The 20,966-nt window shown below is 31.0% G+C and overlaps 1 protein-coding gene across 12 annotated transcripts in view; it reads left to right on the top strand.

Annotated features, from left to right (window-relative positions):
* The window catches only part of LOC107454240 (perilipin-3), a 79,912-nt gene that overhangs the window by 52,291 nt on the left and 6,655 nt on the right, over positions 1-20,966 (top strand). For all 12 annotated transcript variants that reach the window (XM_071180790.2, XM_016071358.5, XM_071180788.2 and 9 more), the window contains 6 exons: positions 11-258; positions 1,058-1,140; positions 7,567-7,647; positions 11,753-11,894; positions 16,715-16,887; positions 17,983-18,090. In XM_071180790.2, coding sequence (XP_071036891.2) covers positions 15-258; positions 1,058-1,140; positions 7,567-7,647; positions 11,753-11,894; positions 16,715-16,887; positions 17,983-18,090 — 831 coding nt within the window. In that variant the 5' untranslated portion in view covers positions 11-14. The remainder of the gene's footprint in view (positions 1-10; positions 259-1,057; positions 1,141-7,566; positions 7,648-11,752; positions 11,895-16,714; positions 16,888-17,982; positions 18,091-20,966) is intronic.

Raw genomic sequence — 20,966 nt, 5'->3', positions numbered from 1 at the left:
TCTTTTGAAGGTTTATGTACAGGACTGATCCGATAATGGCAAGAGGAGAAGGCGATACGGGTGTTCTAAGGAGTCACTTCGTGGAACGAGTGGTGAAACTGCCCATGGTCCATGTGGCATGGGACTTTGCCTCCAACACATACTCACATATAAAGGAATCGAATAAACTCGTTCATTTCACTCTCAGTAGTGCCGAGAAGTCGGCTATATACATGGTTGGACAAGCCAAGCCTGTTGTTCTCAAGTTCGAAAAACAAAGTAAGCCTTATATGCAACTTCATTAAAAGCTGTAGCAGTTTAAATTTTAATGAAATCGGGTATTTTATTGTTGCGAATTAAAAAACAAAATAAAATAATATTTATTTTGCTAAATTAAAAAAATTGCTAGCTTAGATGTTAATGATACGTTAAAAGCAAACGAGGCTGCATTTAAATGTGTTGAACATAATTTGAAGCATTTTCCAAAATACGTGTTTTATTTTGAGTTTTTTTTGTGATGCTGTGTTATTTATTAAATATTTGAATAAAAAGGGGTCACATATCTTCGTTGAAATATTTTCAGAAAATTTGAAAGTTTAAATTAAAAAATAAAATGATATTGCCTCTTTTTCATGCGAATGAAAATGCTAATCAACACACTTAATTTATTTCCAGTAAAAATGTCCAACTTTTAAACTGTTTTCAGCATTTCTTTTCTCAAAACAAATAAGTATCTCAAAAATGAATGTTATTTAATAATTAATCTGCGTTTTTCCTACAGTGTATTGTGTTTATATTCGAAGATATATTCTATTTTCTGTTAGATTTTACTTTAATAGTAATATTGAGTATTTCCTTCCTCTTTAGAGAGCTATTATTTGCATGCTATGTAACCTTCATTTTTAACCTTCTATGTAACATTCATTTCCAAACTCTTTTTTTTTTTAAGACATTTCTGTTTCCAGTAAATAACATTGAAATCATCTTAACATCTTAATTATCATGCCCTAAAAAGCTTTCTTATCGGTTATATGCTAAAATACTTTATTAATTTATTTTATTTTACTTTTTTATATAGTTCAGGCTGTTGACAGTCTAGCTTGCCTTGGCCTAGGCACTCTAGAAGAAAGAGTACCATTGATTAAAAAACCTGCACAGGAGGTAATTTTCCCAATTTACAAGAATGTTTTCTCCCTATATCATATGTATGAACTTATTTATTTGAAATAATTGATCAATATAAGTATCGAAATAAATTATACAAGTTTTTAACGTAAAATTTTGATGTTATGGACAATACCCGAAAAAAATTATTTTATTAAATATTAGTACAAAAACTATAAAACACCTGTTGGTGATGTTAAGACAGCAAAATAATTTTTTCGCAATTATTTATGTCGGATTTTTTTTTCTATCCATGATAGTATGTTTTTGTCAGAAATTAGTCTAAATTTCGATTGGCGGTAATAAAATAGCCGTGCATTTTCCTTGGACCATTTAAAAAAGGGTTGTAAATTATATTTATATCTGGTAGCTTCCAAGCCATGGTGTCTCAAGGAATAGAGAGCTCGTCTCCCAATGAAGTACACCAGGTTCGAATCCCAGCGGTGGCTAGTCTATACGAATTCCACATCCAGCCCACACCGACCACAGTGCTAACGTAAAATGGGTTAGAATCCCCTTACCACCAGGCGAACTGTTGGAGGTTTTCGTGGTTTTCCTCTCCCTGTAACGCGAATGCCGGCTGGTTCCATAAAAAAGTCCTTCAGGAAGGCAATTTTCTTCCAATACTTGATCCTGGAATTCCCCTGTCTTCTGGATTGGGTTCGAAATTACAAGGCTACGGAACAGCGATAGCCTGTTCAACGAAAGTTATTAAAAAATTAAAAAAAATACTCTGCGGCAATAATGTGGCTGTAATTTCCACTTGTAGTGATCTGGAAATGATTGAATTTTGCATTGTTATCAGGAATGGAGTTTTATATGAGATTTCAGCTCTCTAGTTTATCAACAAAAAAAAGGAAGATCGAAATTTCATTTTCAAAATTTCACTTTTACAGACACGAAAGTGATTGAATGAAAATGCTGTAAATAGCTCTCATTTAAAAAGAGAGACTCATTCGAGAATTGGGTGATTCTAATTTGATGACAGTTCAGATAGAAGAACGTTTTTTAAAAATAAAAGAATGATTACGTGGCTGCTAAATATTCAGATTTTTATACTTATCTGTATTAATAATAGGCTGAGATGGTGATATTTTATCGAATTATCTCAAACAGGACATATAATACCTTGACCAAGGTTACAAACTAAATTTCTTAGGAAAAAGCGGTTCGAATTTGCTATTTTCGGGAAGGATCTTTTTGATCATCTGTATTTCTATTCGCTAACGCTGTTTTTTCTCAAGTGGTATGTGTAATACCATTTCAATCTCGATAGTTAAGTGTTACGTCGATGGGAAAATTGAGAATATTAGGTCAAAAGCAGTGGTCAGAAGTAGCGCGCGACAAGTAACGATACTACTGTAAGCGGTATTTTTTTCCCGTAGTTCGCAGTGTAGTGCGCTTCTTTATAAAAGAAAAGAAGTAGTGTAGAGAGTAGTGCGATATAAAAAACAGTAGTTTGCAGCGATTCCTGGCAACTACTTTTAACCTTAGTTTATGTGAAGAAACAAAGTTCATACGCAAAGTATTTTTCGAACCTGATGGGTGCAAATCCTCTGTGGGTGCGTCAACGCACACAATGAGAATGCCTCTATGGCTACTAAGATCTAAGTTTGATGCTTGAAAAAATCGGTGCGTAATCGGTCGAATTGTTCACGATAAATCGAATTTTATATATCTGACTTTTTGAAAATTCGATTTCACAGGAATGATAAAGTACCTTTTTGCGTCTGATTTCGCAACTTTAAATATCGTTTGCATTAATTACTTAGCATATTTGCAATCTCCCCCACCCCCCTCAAACCATTAAGATTGAGTCCTGGAATGTGAAAATCTTATCATTAGAGCAAAAGTTATTCAGGTTGGTCCGTTTTTGGTTTGTCGCTCTATACTTCATTGCTTGGAGGATATGAAAAAGCATTTGATCACTTAAATCACAAATCTTTGATTAACTTCTTAGCATTTCTTAAATTAAATATTCACTGTCTGAACTTTGAAAGTTAAAAGAACAAATTCGTAAAAAGTGCTTTATAGAATAAAAAACTATTTCATGTAAACATAAATTAAAACTTCGTAATAACATGCCAATTTGTTTTTATTCAAAATCATTTTGAATATCGGTGAAAATTATGCTCTCCAGTTTAGTGAAAGTAGTTTTCTACATTTAAAAAAAAGTAGTTAACTACAAAGAAAATGTATTGTCACAACTATAACTCCATATAACTTCAGCAGTGAAAGAATACAACAAAAAAAAAATGCAACAGAACATGTAAGTTAAAAAAATGTGATTATCATGTGATGTGATGATAATATGTTACGTACGAAACTGTGATGTGATGATAATATTGTGCATTGAAAGTATGCAAACGAATAAGTTAAGTTTAATTAATTACAATTCGTTACATTATGAATAAATTCTGCCTTGAAAGTATGTTTTTATATACTTTCAAGGCAGATGACATGCAAGCTAAGTAAAATTAATTATAATATAATACGTTATAAATATGTTCTGTATTGTAAGTGTGCATAAGAAAATGAAAGTTAAGTATAATTAGTTATAATACATATATCGGGTCATTTAAGTGTAATTATTTATAATATAATGAAAAATAAATTCTGTATCGAAAGAATACAAAAAGAAATGCATGAGAATGTGTAAGTTAAGTAGTATTAACATAGTTACGATACTTAAAATATGAACACTTAGCAATACTTAATATATATACCATAACAATACTTAAAATATGAAAAGCAGCCTCTCTTTCAGAAAAAGTATTTAGTTTCATTGGATGATAATTTCATTGTGTAGAGGGCCACACATCAGGAAATTTTCTTGTTTGTATTTCTTTCGGAAAAATAAACTGCAGAGTCAGAATAGTGGTTCAATAGCATTTTTTTGGAAAACTCAATTTGTGGGGTATTTTAAACAAAATATAAATTAAAAATAAAATCGGATCATAAATTTTAGACACAAGATTTTTTAAAATTATTTATTATTATTATTGGCCGAAGTAGTGGGCCTTTTGTTAGTTTTAATTAATGTCTGTACGGTTTTCAAAACTCTTATCTAACCTGATGGTTGAATAAAAGAAGAAAATTTAAGACTCCCACTAACCACATATGCAAAAAATTACTAACGTTCTAAAAATGACTCACTAAAAACATAAACCTAACCTTCCAGAACCAAAAATAGTTTAATTGTTACTAAAGCTGTTTACATTACGTTTGATTCGTTTTTTATGATTCCTTTTTCTTCTTCTTTTTTATAAAAATATATTAAAAAAAAGCACCGCTGAATTTTCCTCAAAAATTTCTTTCAAGTTAGGTCCTATCAAGTGCTAAAAAAATCTATTTAATCTATAATTTAATTCGTGTGATAATAAACTGTACTTAGATTTAATTCGTGAAATAATAAACTGAATTAAGAATTAATTAGTGTGATAATTAACCGTACTACGATTTAATTCTTAACCATACTATAATTTTATTCGAATGATAAATAGTAATACTATAATTTAATGGATGTATTAATTATCCTTTCTATGGTTTAAATAGTGTCATAATTAACCTTATTATTACTTAATTCACTCTTAAGTTCAGTAAAAAAAAATTATATTTCGACTTAAAATTGCATTGACCTTGTCAAGGTTTTCTTACAGATACTATAAAATAATGATTTGTAGACAAACTTTTTCGCCAAGCTTAAGTATTTGTATAGTTATAAGGATGTTTACCAAATGTTTGCCACTTTTTTACGATTATTTCTTCGCTTCCTAAAAAAAAATATAAATAAATAATAATAAAAAAAAATAGAATTTCTTTCGATAATTTTTCTGAAGTGTCGTCTTATCAAGGGCTAAAAAAAAATTCTCTGCAAAGGTCAAATTATTTCACCACTAAAATAAGCAACGATTTATGCAAATGGAATAAAGATAAAAAAGTCCGACTCGTGCTTTGTTCTACGTTCGAAGTTTAAAGCTCACTTCTTATCGCATACAAAATTGAGTGAATTTATATTAGATTTACTTCCTTTACGAGTTTTTTTTCCCTTTCTTTTGGAAAAAGGAGAATGGCTTTTTGTTTTAAAAACAACCTTCAATAGGTCAAAAAGTTTTCTTTAAATTCAAAGGAAATTTCATATGTACAGAGCGCAAAAAAAGGGGGACCTCCTAGTCTTACTTTTTGATCGGATTTTCATATTCTAGGACTCAATCTAAATGGTTCGAGGGGGTGATCTCAAATATGCCAATTAATGAATGCTAACGATATTTTAAATTTACGAAATTAGACACATAAACTTACTTTCTCTGAATAAATATACTTTTTTTTTTTTTTTTTTTAACTCATTCTGATTTTTGACCCCCAAAATATGGGGGATAGTCGCAATCTGGGAAATAGGGTTCCAATAGTTTGGGCTGGACAGTGATCCAACGTTTGGACCCCTTCATGTTAATTTCACTTTTTGCGTATTTCGTCATATCACGAGAAATATTTTAGCGAAATGAAAATTTTTTGCAAGCAATTGAAAAATTCGTTTAGCCAACGAGAATTCTAGGCAAAAAATAAATCTTAGTGAGTATTTATTATTTTTTTATTATCTTATTTAATAATAGTCGAAGAGATTTTCAATTATAAGGTATACAATTTTTTACATCATTTTAAAGAATGGGTTTTTACTTGGCAGAATACAAAATTTGAGCAAAATTGGTGCAATAGTTAGTGAATAATCAAATTTCAGAAATACTACTTTTTTAAATTACTTTTCCCAGAAACTACCAATATCGCTTAAATTTTGTATTTTGGCACTCAAAATTGCATACTTTAAAAATATGTTAAAAACTGTCTGCTTTACAATTTAAAAGTTTTTTGATTATAATTATATTTTGCATGGAATTATCTTATAAATGTGCTCAAAAAATTTTTAATTCCAAAGGAAAAGAGTGCAATAATATCAAGAAACGAGGAGGGAAACTTCAGATGATAATAGTATGTAATTGCGATATATATATATATATATATATATATATATATATATATATATATATATATATATATATATATATATATATATATATATATATATATATATATATATATATATATATATATGTAGTATCTAAAATACTAGCTTTATAAAATTAAAAGGATCTTTTAAGACTAAACTCAAAAAGAATTATATCTATCTGCAAATAAGCTTATCTGGTCTCTGAGAACATTAAATTTCTCTTTCACATACTTAACTTGGCTCTTCGCGTATACATTTAGTCCCGTTGAATAGCGATGAAATCTTTATTTGTAAAATGAATCCACCCGCGCAATAAAATTTCTCAAAGAAACCAAATTCCCATGAAAATCAAGACTGTTGAGATATTAGTTCATCTCCATCTGGTCTTAAGATCTTCCAGACACCGGTTCTAACATCTGGGTTATATAGATCACATGACATGAACATATGTTACGTTAAAGAAGGTACACTTATATTTTGGAAATGAAATGGTAAAGATGTGTCCCGGAGCCTCTGCTCCGTTTGTATATAATTTGTAAATAGATTTCCTTATCCTTTATTCAATAAATTCATAGAAAATGCATTATGTTGTCATCCTTATATAAAGGATATTAAAAATATTAAAAAATGACTGCGAAAATTGGAATCAACAAAATAATGATTCAAGAATGAAAGCGACTGCTAAAGAGTTTACGAGAAAGAACGAGAACGAGCACTACATATATATATATATATATATATATATATATATATATATATATATATATATATATATATATATATATATATATATATATATATATATATATATATATATATATATATAAATTCGATTAAGGATAGATCCTATTGACGATAAATTTTTCATTTAGCGTTCAAAAAACAATTTTAACTTGAATTGGCATTAAGTGCAGCTCTGAAAAACATTTGAAATTTCTAGCCAGTCGGAAAGAAGTCAAAATTCCGAGTGACTATATTTGAACTTTTAAGACTTGCGTTGTCATAGGTCACAGAGCTTCGGATGAGATTTAAGAGATGCTCTAGCTAGTAGGACAGGGGTCACAATTTTGCATGCTATGTATATTTCCTAAGAATAAAACAACAAACCTTATATTTCTATCAACCTTTGAGTTTCTTTTAATAGGAAAACTGTAAAAAAATCATAAAAACTATAAGGAAACAAATAAAAAGTCTGTACGTGATATAAGCCCATGAAAATAGATCTATCTTAAAAAAATATCGTTGGAATTATTTAATGCATTACAATTATCAATGGTTATATACCTATTTACTTATTATAGGTGGTATTGGTCAAATGGTGAGATAGTTCTTACATATCCTGCATAATACAATATAAGATGTTTTACTAAATCATGCATAGCATCGTACTCATTGATTTTTTTCTCCACACTTTTCAGATTATTAGCGACACCAGGAAATTATACACCGATACAGTTTATTCCCGATTAGAAGGTATCAAGAAGGTCGGCACCGATACTGTAAGTTATTTTTAGACATATACTTGAACTGTCATAACCTGAATACCGTGATATATCGTCAAAAAAGAACAATGTTTATATGTCGCAATACCTTAAAATTTTATTAACTTTTTTTGACATCGAATTATACTTTCGTTACCTAACTATAAATAAAATCTTCTTTTATTTCAAACTGCGTAAGTTTGTTTTAATCAGAATTACTCAACCCGCGATTTCCGCGAGTATACATTTTTATTGTCTATTGAACTGCTAACTCGCTCTTTTCCTGTTCATGGTTTCATCTGTCGTGTTCAATTGTTTATTCAGATCTCGATTAACAGATTGTGTTAGTTGTACATATTTCTGTGAAATGTGCAAGCATCTTCACTGCTTTTTGTGCCCTCTTTTCAAGATGTGTTTTGTTTGTTGCTTAAAAAAAATAGAAATTTAAACTGAAATCGACAAAATAAATTTGCAAAGTAGCACGAATTTGTTAGGTAGGTCTTTGTAACAAGTCTTGTTTCGAAGCTTATCATACTAAATTTCATTTCTAATAATGATTTGTAAATATTTTGCCAATTTTCATTAGTACATGCAGTGGGTGGACAAATTAATGTAAACACTTCTATACTAATACATTCTTTTATATTTCTCAAGAAATACTTAAAAAATCATTTTATAACTTTAGAAGTATTTAGATCATGCTATTTCTCATCAAGTTCAAAGCTTTCAACGGTTGGAAGGACAATAAATTGCAAATGGAAAACAGTTCATGCCAAAAAAATGTAAAAATAAATTTGTAACTTGTAGCAATTTTTTTGGTTATTATATGAAATAATCGCACGAAATTTCGTAAACCTAGCTTAAATATTTAATGGAGATATGGACATTTTTATAAAAAACTAATTTTTTTTGTCTGATGTTTTTTTTTCTTCCTTGCTGTAACTTTAAAAATATTTAATAAAATTAAACAAAATTCTTTAAGGCAATTAACATTAATTAGAAAATTATTGCTCTAAAATTTGAGAAAAATTGATATAAAACTGTGCAAGATATGAGTCATTAAAGTAGTTCGTTTATACGGTTCTTGGCAGTAATTTTTTTTTATAACTTTGTCGTGAAACGTATCATGGCAACTAATAAATAAAGTCCGATTTGAATATCTTAAAAATTTAAAAAGTTTCAAGCAATTTTCTGAGTAGTTTTTGAACTTTAAAAAGAAACTCAAAATGATAAAGGTTTTTTCACAAATTTCATTTTGTATTATTAAACAAGATTTATTCAAAAATGACACACCGACATTGTTGGAGATCATCCCCCCATTCTTTTGCCTGTTTTCTTTCCTTATACAATCTTATGTCGGTGCATGAACATTTATTGTAAAGCATTTGTTATTTAAATTTGTCTTATGATACAAAATAATATCTGTAGAAAACTCCGTATCATTTTGAGTGTTTTTTAAAAAGTACAAAATCTACTCAGAAAAGTTATTGAAACTTTTTAAGTTTTTAAAATATTGAAATTGGATTATTCTTATTAGTTGCGAAACATGATTCTCTACGTAATTAGGAATAGAAATTAAAATTTTTCCCACGCATATGCATTATAAAATAATCACTTTAATGACTCAAATCATGCTCATTTTTAAGCCAATTTTTCTCAAACTTCGAAGCAATAATTTCGCAACTTATTTTAAATTGCTCCAAAAATTTTGTTTGATTTGAATTTGTTTTTATAAAAAATGTCCACAGCTCCATATATCTTTAAGCTAGGCTTACGAAGTTTTGTGCAATTAGCGCATATAGTAACCAAAATAATTGCTATAAGTTACAAAATTATTTCTACTTTTTTTGACATAGGGTGTTCAAAAATACTGTTTTATTTTGTAATTTATTGTCGGTCTATTAAACCTCTAAAAGCTTTAAACTTCATCGATAAAGTATGAGAAATCGCATGATCTAATCCACTTCTGAAGTTATAAAATGATTCTTTAAGTATTTCTTGAGAAATATGAAGGAAAAAAAATTTATTAGTATAGAAATGTTTCCATTATTTTGTCCATCTCCTCTACATTTTGCATTTGTATTTTATAAAACAAATCATAATTTTACCAAGAATAATTCTTAAATTTTGCTTTCGTATAATTTTTCTTTAATTTCAATTTTTCGACAATCTTTCACATGATCGAATTCTATGTATTAATCCTCCTCTTAACGAAAAATTTTTGAATGTCTTAACTCTAAAATATGCGTAGATATTAAATATGTTATAAAAAATACTCAATTATTAGGCCTATATTAATTTTAAAGAAACTACGCAGAAAATACACTTTAACGTTGGAGGAAAAAAAACTTAAAAATTATGAAAAAAATTTAAGAAAGCATCATATGATTGCAGATTAAATGTTTGTTTTAGCTTGTTTTTGAAAGAACTTTCCAGTGTCAGATGAAGGAAAAAAGTTTTATTTCCTTAAACAAAGATCACCTGTTGAATGCCATTTGTAAAAACAAAACAAAAATTAACTACACATTTTTAAATTATCAGATCCAATAAATAATCAGTTTCCTCTTTTTATTATTCATCTGATCAATTATTTGATTGTCATTTAGCAATTTTAAGCGTTTGTTTTCACATTTTCCTCATTCCAAAAATAGTAGTAGAGGAATTCTGGAAGAAAAACGCATATATTTTAAGATGTTTCAGATTTATTTTTAAGTCAATATAAAAAAAAAAGTAACTCTCATTATGTTTATTTAGGTAAAGTGTAGCATAACGTAACATTCAAATCTTTCCTTGCAAATATAGAATAATTGAATTTGATGCAGGTTCGAAGTTCGATTTCGTATAATATGTATTAATGATTGGTTCAAAATGATGGGTCCAAGTGTCGTGATTTAAACTTTTTAAAGCTCTTCTATGATTGTGTTTCAACGTCTAAATTTAAAAGGAAAATCATTTCCAATTTTTTTAAATCTCTTATTTTATTTCATAACCGGCGTTGAACAGTCGACCTAATTCTGAGTTTACGACTCTCAATGTTCAACTCCGTAGCCTTGTAAATGTGAACCCAATCCAGAAGACAAGTGAAATAATGGATCAAGCATTGGGACAAACTGACCTTCGCAGAGGACTTTTGTTGGAAGTAACCAGCATTTGCCATACTTGGAGAGGAAACCCATAAGCGTATCATGGTTAGTCCGACAGCAAGCGGGTTCTAACCGATGATCCGTCTACCAATGAAGATGATATTTTACGTCAGCACTGTGGTCTATGCGAGCCGGGAGCAGAATTCGGGATGGTGAAAGCTCTATTCCTAGAGCCACCACGACTCTATTTTTTTTTAAAAAATCAGAATATTTTATAACCGTCGTTGAACAGCCGACCCTAGTTTTGGGTTTACGACTACTAATGTTCAACTCTGTAGACTTGTAGTTTTGAACCCAATTCAGGAAACAAAGGAACTCCTGAATCAAGAATCGGGAGAAATTTTTGCCTTTGGTGAACTTTTTGAGGGAACTAGCCTGCATTTGCGTTACATGGAGAAGAAAACCACGAAAATCTCCCAAGGTTACCCTGACTCTGATCCATGATCCGTCTTCCACTGAGAATAATTAACGTCAGTACTGTGGTCTCTACGAGCCGAACGTGGAATTCGAATCAACCCACCATCGCTGGGATTCGAACCCGATTCACCTCATTGGAAGATGAAAGCTCTATCCCCTGAGCAACCGCAGCTCAAAAATATCAGAATATTAAATGAATACAAAAGAAATGGTGTCATGATTTCTTATGGTCAATTTTACATAAATCCAAACCAGTGATCGATAAACCATTGGGGGGCGTATTTTTGGTAGATCTCCTTAACATTATGGTTGGCTAACCTTCATTTCTCCACTGAACTAATAGACCAAATGTTAGGGTTTTAAAAGGAAAATTAGTCGTTTTTTTTATTGATAACCTTTAGTAGGATTTAAAAATATTACTGTCACTCAGAAGCTTCATAAGTGTATTTATTTTATTTTTTTACTCACATGAATTGCTTGCATGAAGATAGATTTTTTTCATTTTACATTTTCATTATTTACTGTCTATCTTCATTCAAATAAATATTGAACTCTCCCAAAAGGCGAGGACCGCTGCCGATTACGGACTGAAGCAGGCGACCTCCATTTTTGGTGAACGAATGGTGCAATCTGTCCTCTCAACTGTCGACGGTGTCCTTGTGGTGACACAGAACTATGTGGATCACTACCTACCGCCAACAAAAGGTAAATTACTTTGTTTTGTCGTTCTAGAAGTCTTTTGACGACATTATTATCTCGGGGGTCTGAAAATCTTTTTTCGACAATTTTTGTCAGCCTTTGACGCAGATAATACATCAGCGTCCCTTTTATAATTTTTCTTTTCTAAAGCTTTAATTACAAGCAAAAATACATTTAGGATGTTTTTTTTTTAATTTTAAAAAACAGTTCAATAGTTACTAAAAAAATTATGTTAGATAATGGGAATTATGTATATAGGGGAAACAAAACTTAAAGGGAAACCTAGATAAGGGAACTGATAAGGGAAACCTACTCCTTAAGAATTTATCATAAGATACTAAATAAAACTTAAAAGAGTCTGTCTCGCCTGTGGAAATGAAATAAGCTGAATGATGGCTTACTTCAAAATTGCACTTTCCATAACTGGTTTTGTACTTTTGTTATTAGAGAAACAATATTTTATGTTTCATTAGCATTTTACTTGAAGAAAGAGAACCGAAAGATTAAATAAATTATGAAATATCAGTCAGATCACTCTTGTACGGAACCCTGCTGTTTCGCGGAACACCATTTGGGAAGCGCCGGTCTAGATAAACGGGATTCGGGAACAACATGACGTTTCATTTTATTCGCATGACGTTATTATGACGTATATAAAGTTTCAATTTATTTGCATTAAGCTATTAAATGAGAATGACTTATTCCAAGTAGAAAATAATTTAATGAGTCCATATTTTTAGCGACTGGTAAAGAAACATATCACCTTATACAAGAATTTGGTAGTTATTGTTTACATTATTAGGGTGTCAAGTATAGTTTGTCTAAAGTAAGAACTCCCCTAGCCATTTGTTTGGACCCGTGGCGATGACTATGGTACTGAGGTATATATATTTCAAGTAGGGGTGTGGGATCACTGTTTAGGGCAGGTTTTGTGTCGGGTCGGCATGAGAAAGGGAATATTTTTCATCGGTCTATTGTGTTAGCCTTAGAGTGAAGAGAAGCTACCCTCCCTGAAATGCGCTATTCTTGTTTCCATAGCAGCAGGCGCCCTCAGACTTTGCAGTGGGAGAGTTCTTACCGTAGACAAATTATAGATGATTCGATTGTGCGAGATCGAAGCTATAGGGGGATTGCAAATCGTATTCCACTACGACAATATGAAGACTTGTATATCTTTAGCAGCAAGTACGAAATTATGGGTGCTTGGTTGGTAATTGATGTCGCATACCCCATCCAGCCCCGACATCGGATTATCATTTATTTCAAAAGACGAAAAAATTTCTAACTATACATAAAAATCTAATGATGATTTCGCAGTTTTCCATTGTTGTCAGAGCATTTTTATTGGCCGGAAAATCACATAGTAGGATTCAGTTTTTCTACATTCATTTTCATATTGGTTTGGTTGTCATCAGAATAAAATTTATATAAGTCATGAAGATATCATTTTCCTATCATTATTTTTGCATCCCTCATTTGAAAGTATTTACCTGCACTGTTAATATTACGTTTTCGATTTAATTATTATTAAAGTAATGTAATTCGACATTACATTTTGTAATTCGACATTACATTTTGAGATAAAGTTATTTAAATCGGCATCTAATCTTATTGACCGTTTTACAATTCTTATTTTTTTTGTTGCAAATTACATTAACACAATATTATGAATTGCGGCTAAAGAGATTCGTTAAATGATTTAGAACTTGATTTTTCATGCACAAAGAGTGATGTGTGCAATTTAAAATATACATCCGTTCGTTTAGTAAGCAGAAATATTAAATTGCAGTTGTGAACTCACCCAAATTTATTATAAAAATATAGTTTTAATTTTAAGTGTTGTTTCATAAAATGATTACTTAGAAAAATGATTTATGTTGATTAATAGATCTCAATAGTATCGTAAGAGAAATATTTGGAGGACCAAAGTGTTCTTTTTAGGACATATCTCTTTAGTTGAATAATTTCAACTGTCCTATGCCAAGAAACAGCAATTATTGCGAAACAATCATCGGGGTTGGTGAGCGTCAGTGAAGGGTAGTAAATTACGATGACCTCAAATAGTTCTTGTTTAAGTTTTTTGTTGGGGAGGATTAGCGCGAGTTCATAAAGAAAGAAGGTCATTGAACAAAATGGACTGATGAGCCTTCATATTTTGTACAGAAGAAATTGAGTTTTATTTTACATTAAAAAACCAAAATAACTTTTTTCCACCCCAATATATATATATTTCCCTCTTTAGGTATTTTTTATTTAAAAAAAAATTTAATTAGCCGGAGGGCTGTTGAGTCAGGATCGAAGGCAATTTTTCCGGGAACGCAGTTGAGGAGATTTTCTCGAATGTCCTATACATAGGATATCATGTCCTACTAGTTAGAAGAAGAAAAGAAACTCCATTAGGGATTTAAGATCTCTATTTAGTCGGGAAGTGGTTTGAACTTTAATGGACGCTACATTCTATTTTGGGATAAAATGATGATTAATTCTGTTTTTAGAAGCCGGAAATGATTGAAATTGGCATTGGTATTAGGTATAAGGCTCTTATAGTGATTTGAGTGCTTTAGCTAGTAGGAAAGTGGTCGAAATTTAGATTGTAATTTACACTCGCCATGGACACGAGAGGGCTTATTTATGGATGCGTATTCACATTTTTACTCATTTAATGCTTATTCACACTTATCCTTAATACTTAACATTTTTACTTATTCATAGCTTCCAACTCTAAGGGAGTGTGTCCGTTTCTCTTGATCTACTGCTTTAATAAAAATTCTATTTGTACATTTTAGAAAATTTCCTAAAATTGAGTCACTTTCCTGAAGGAATCCCTATTGAAATAGCATTTTTTCACTGAGTTTTGCTTGCTTGAATATTTAAATACGTATTACTAATACATAAGTCACATTTACAGAAATCGGTTAAAAACTTTTTTGTTAAAAAAAAGTGCAGTTTGTAATGTTAGAAACTTTATTGTTCAAAAATGTATTTTTATTCAGAAATCCCTTTTTAAATTAATTAAAAAAATCTTTGAACAATCTATGATGAATAAAAAGCGTATTATTATTCAAAATTAAGAGTAAACTTAATATATAACATTTCAAGTTCATTTAATGTCAATCATGACTGGAAAATATTGAAATTTTTCTCTTCTGATGACTATAAAAATCCCTTAAATTCCTTATCTGTAAAATATTTACGTCATGCGACAATTATCATGAAATTTATATTATTTGGTAAAATCTACTGGAATGTTTCCTATCCATGTTGGCCGATATGCTTATTCAAATTTTTATTTATTTAAAATGTTTATTCATATTTTTACTTATTTAATAGGCTTGTTATACTTTGCCTCTCACACATGCGAAAGGGCTTATTCGCATTCATTCTGCTTAAATTTAGCAAAACTTGATGTGAATAGTTCTAAACTCGTTGATAATCCAGACCGTTAGTCATTTCTGTATGATAAAACGGTTACTGCTGCCAATGTGACTTTTAAATTGAAAAGATTCTTTTTATCTTCAAACAAGGTTCAAGGTTTTGACTTACTGAAACAAATATCGTGTCTTATCGATTATTTGTGGTTTTAATCACAATCTTCTTCCTAAATTAGAGCTTCTCCCTCTAGACTAGTTTCAGTTCAAGGGTACAAAACATCTAGAAAGTGTATTCACCTTTCGATAACAGAAACTGGGGTAAACAGAATGTGATTTGGAAAGAAGAAAAAAACTTATTTGGGTACAAATGTCGAAAAACTTGTGCTGTTGATAGATAAGTATGGAATTAATTCCAAAGCAATCGATTTATCGTGATAAAAACTGAAATTCTAGAAAAAAACGTGAGAAAAGAAGCAATTTCCGTAAAAAAGCAAATATTTCGAGTGAAGTGATAAATCACTGATGTTTATGCATGTTGGGAAAGATTAATCTACTAATTAGAAAATGGCCAAACAAAAAAAGTTTCAAAGTTTTTTTCTTTTGTTTAAATTTTAAAGTCTGTTAGAAATTTACAAAAAAAAAACCTTTATTATTAAAAAAATTGCTACGAAAAATGCGTTACTTTTGAAATGTTACTCTCTATTACTATAAAATAGCTTTCATTACGAAAACTATCTTCTATTTTAAGAAATACTTACAAATAATTTGAAACAAAAAGCAGAAACTCTTTGTTTGAGAAAAAGATTTTTTTAAAAAATAAATATATTTATACCGTTTAAAAAACATTAATTCATTGCTTTCAATCACTAAGTCCATATAATTTTTTTAAGTTACTTAATACGCAGTAAATGACCTCCATAACCATTTTTAATCTACATATTTTTAGAATCTGTTTAGTGGTCAAAATAATACACATATCAGAAGTCCCTCGCTAAATTAATGTTTTTTCCTGACTAAAATGTCAATTTTCGACCCCCAATGCACAAACGTTTTGACAAGGACGCTCGATTACACACCACCCAACCATGGACAAGCATTGGGCTCCGTTTGTCCGGGGCCTATACCCTTTTAACAGTAACTTTTACCTCGGTTAGACGGCGTAGATAGCACCTGAGCTGGTACCCACTTTCCAAACTTCCACGCCACAAACAGCGAGAGGGCTTTCAGCCACGACCTGTTGCTGCATATACACACCTATTGTTTAGCCGGCTGCCAGGATCGAACCAGTAATATGAGCAATACCTTAATGGACTGCCCCACTGCAGCACTCCTAAAAGTAATTATCGTATCATATTAAGGGTGGTCATTTTGAAACACTCTGTGTTTGAAAACGCGTGAACGAACATGAAATTATAGGGGCTACTCAATGTTTTATTCTTTTTGTTGATTTTGCAGATGAAAAGCTGGTCAATGGAGAGAAGAAAGATGAAGAGGAGCACTCCCCATTGAAGCGCATACAACATCTCACAAAAACAGTCCAACAACGAACTTACAAATCAGCCATTTTAAAAGTTGAATACCTTCAAGAGAAGAGCGTAGATCTCTTCGTCATTTACCCCTTCACAGTCGTAAGAAACATCTTTATTTATTTATTATCAGAACTTGGGTTGAAACTCGTACCTCATGTCATACTTTTAAAATCTCAAATATAATTTACAACGCAGTGTTTTTTCCCATCTAAACAGGAAGCGCATTATATGCTTGTAGTAGTAGTTGTAGCTGTTTATTTGCGTTGCGCTAGAGCTGCACAATGGGCTATTAGCGACAGTCTTCATTCGAAGACAGGCCATTATAATTTTGTTTCCTTTCATAATTTTGATTCGTTGCCAAGGGGAATTTCTTTCCCTCTTTAGTAGCCCAACGACCTGCGTGCGAGCACTTTACGGCCCCAATTTTGAGTTTGCGTCTATCACTATTCAACTCCATAACCTTTTTATTTTAAACCCAATCCAGAAAACAAAGGAACTCCAGGGTCAAGTATTGGGAGAAATTTTGCCTTCGGGGAGAACTAAGCCGCTTTCGCTTTGCATGGAGAGGTAGCCACTACAACCTCCCACGGTTAGCCTGACGGCAGGGGAACTTTAACTCATGATACGTCTATCACTGAGGATATTTTACGTCAGCAGTGCCCTCGCTGCGAGCCAAGTGCGGAATTCGCATTGACTAGTCATTGCAGGGATTCGAACTCGGGTCTCCTCAATGAGAAGCAAGCACTCTATCCCCTGAGCCACCACAACTAACGGAGCTGTCATTGTGACGATTGGACGATAAGACTACGATTCTTATTGGTGGATTGCAGAAAACCTAGCTTCAGATTGAAGGATAGTGTGTAGAAAGTAAAGGCGGCCGATGCATAAAATCCACCACATTGTTTGAAATGCAACATACATGACATAGTTGGCTGTTGCAAATTTAATTTATTTTCTTAAAATACTCTAGTACTTGTGGAGTCTAACCCATGATCCGTCCCCCACTGATGATATTTTACGTTTGCACCATTTCGAGCTGCATGCTGAATTCCTATCAACCAGACATCGCTGGGATTCGAACTCGGATCACCTCATTATAAGGCGATCGCTCTATCCCCAGATCCATCACATCTCTTGTTGTAGGTTTTGTCGATGTTTTCCTAAAAATCAAACTAAAATTTTTTGTTTCTGTAGGTTGAACTTACGAAAACAAACTTTGAATCAGCCCTTCAGTATGTTAATAAACTATGGTCCACTCTCCTTCAAGAAGGGTCTGACGATGAGAAAGATAACACTGAAAAAGTAAGAAATTTTTCATTTTAATCATAAGATCGAGTTACAATTCCGGTTACTATTACCCACATTTTTTTTTTAATTCTCCCTATAGTTAAGGTGACCAGATTTCTAAACCATGATTTGAGGACAAATCAGCGGACGGTTCTCGAAAAATTTTACGATTCGAGGTTTTAAGAAAAGTTATAGTAGCTAATATATAGTATTGAGGTTTTAAGAAAAAGTTAGCATAGTAGGTTTAGGAAATTTTTTTTTGACAGAACGCGTTTTTAAAAATTAATTTATATCTTTGAAAAAATTTATAAAAGTCGGTCATTTTAAATTGGATTATAAGGCACATAGAATCTTTTAACACGTCGTTTTTCGTGTGTAGCAAAACAAGACAAAAAATTGTATTTGAACTATTTGATTTATGACTGAATCAAGAAAACTAATGTATCGTCATTTTTACAAGTTGTCATACGATGTTAACTTAACAAGGTCATTGGTTTTATTTTCTTTACAAAAGCCTTTTTATGTAATCACAAGTGAATGATCAAACATCATGTAATCTTCATTAGAGGTCTTTGAACTTAATCTCTTCACATCTAAAATCGAGATAAGTTTGAAACCATGTTACGTGTTTCTGCCCTTGTAAACTTGTTTTGATGTGTATCACAAAAGCGAATTTTTTTTTCATTTATTCTTTTGGTGAATTTTTGATCCCCCTTTTTATTTACGTCGCACGAGAGCTGCTCAATGATACTGCAAAACATTCCCGATGATGATCGAGAGATATATCTTCACAATTTTGATCCTCTGCATTTGTGTGCAATTTAGACAATAGATCTGAAGGAGAAGGAAATCTCTGCAGCCATGGTAGTGCTCAGCGACCGACCACAGGAATTTCGATTCCACAGATTTTACCAGCACGCATGTACTCTTTGGGTCTTAATGGGGTCGAGGATCGAACCCCAGTCCCTCCGGACCGATTCTCTAACCACTGGACTACCGATTTCCAGTGATTAAATTCACATTATAAAAACCACAGTGAACAAGTTCTGTTCTACCAAAACATTTTTTTTTTTAAATTTCTAATGGCAAGATGAAAAGTACAACAAGATTAAACTGCAGCAATAAATACAAAAAACGATACAGAACAAGTATATAGAGAAAAAACATAAGGTACAAGAGAAGCAACTGTAGCGATAGTCTATGAATTTGACATCGGCTAAAAAACCTCCTATAACAATACACGCGTAAGAAATTTTTGCGAAGAAACAAAAAATCTTTATCGTGAAGAAATTCCATCAATTAGAATTCCCCGGGGAAAAAAAAGAATCAACCATTTCGTTTTCTCGGGGGTTTGTACGTGGTAAAAGAAGGTTTTATTTACAAAGCTAGTTTCAAAAATTCAAAATAAAAAATAATGTTTTTAAAAACTACGTTTTTGTAGTGGAGAATAATAATTTTAAAAAAATTTGAAAAACGAAAAACGCGGAGCGCATGAAATACATAGCAGTAATGTTATAGTGTGTGTGTGTGCTCTTGAGAATATGTATATGGTATATCTGTAATTGTAATTGTATCTGAATGTGAATGGGGAATATGTTTGTGTATATGCATATGTATGTGGATGTATATGTGGCTATGCATGTGTATGAGTAAGAAAATGTGTATATGTATGTGTATATATACTGTTATGTATTTCATGCGCCCCACGTTTTTCGTTTTTCAATTTTTTTTAATTATTATTCTCCACAACAAAAACGTGGTTTCTAAAAATATTATTTTTTATTTTGAATTTTTTTATTTTAAATTATAATTTTTTTAATTTTTTATTTTAATTTTATATTTTTTAAAAGTTATTACCTTTCAATTATTATTCTTCACTACAAAAAACGTGCTTTTTAAAAATATATATTTTTATTTAGATTATTTTTCTTAGTCAAGAGTAGTCAAGACTACTACAAGACCACTACTAAAATAATAGAACTTTCATTTTAAATTAGGGATTCAAAAATCTTTATAGAAAAACAATACCTTTACGACTTTCATTAGTTTTATGCAGATGACAACCAAAACAATTTGGAAATGAATGAGGAAAAACTGGATCCTACCACGTGATTTTTCAGCCAATAAAAATACTCCGACAATAAAAATCTTTTCACCTGACATGTAATACTAATTTGAAATAATGGAATCGACAACATAAGACAATCTCGAAAAAAAAATTTTTTTAAATTTTAATTTTATTTTACTTTGTATGTCTTTTTTCTCTTCATTTTCATGCATTGTCATCCAATTCTGAACTATGTGCCAAATTTGAAGTTAGTAGCTAGTCGGGAAGTTAGTTTAAAATCTATTACAAAATTCCATCCGGACAGACATACACGAAGGCAAGTTTATATAAACGTGGTAAATAAAATAGGGTAAATTCTGGTTGGAGCAGAAATTTCGGAGCTGAAGTCTTTTAATTTTTTCTCCTATTTGTGAATATTTTATAAATGGTGTTCCGCAATGAATGCCCTTAACATTTATTTCTTGGATTCAAGTCAAAAATGAAGTCTGAAAAGGCATACATGTGAGGGTTCACAAATTGGTAATAAACAAAATCGCCCTCAAACTCTGTTGAGTTGTTACTAAGAAAGACGATATGAAAAGCATCAAAAACAGTTTCATTACTTGATTAAACCTAGAGCTCTTTCTTTAAATTCTAAACATTTAATCTCCTCCATGCTTTTGCTGTCAATTAAACAGATTTTAGTATTTATTGAATTCTAATAAGGTAATTTTTATGCTTCACACTTCAAGAAGCATTATTTTAAGATAAACATGCCAATTAAGGTTATTGTTTGAAATATTAAGTACAGACACATGTTCTTAATCAAAATCTGTTATAAGAC

Source organism: Parasteatoda tepidariorum, chromosome 8 (genome assembly GCF_982258835.1).
Source record: "Parasteatoda tepidariorum strain Cologne lab strain chromosome 8, Ptep-v5.0, whole genome shotgun sequence".
Lineage (NCBI taxonomy): Eukaryota > Metazoa > Arthropoda > Arachnida > Araneae > Theridiidae > Parasteatoda > Parasteatoda tepidariorum.
Note: the sequence above shows the minus strand (reverse complement) of the source record. Positions and strands in the feature narration are given on the sequence as shown.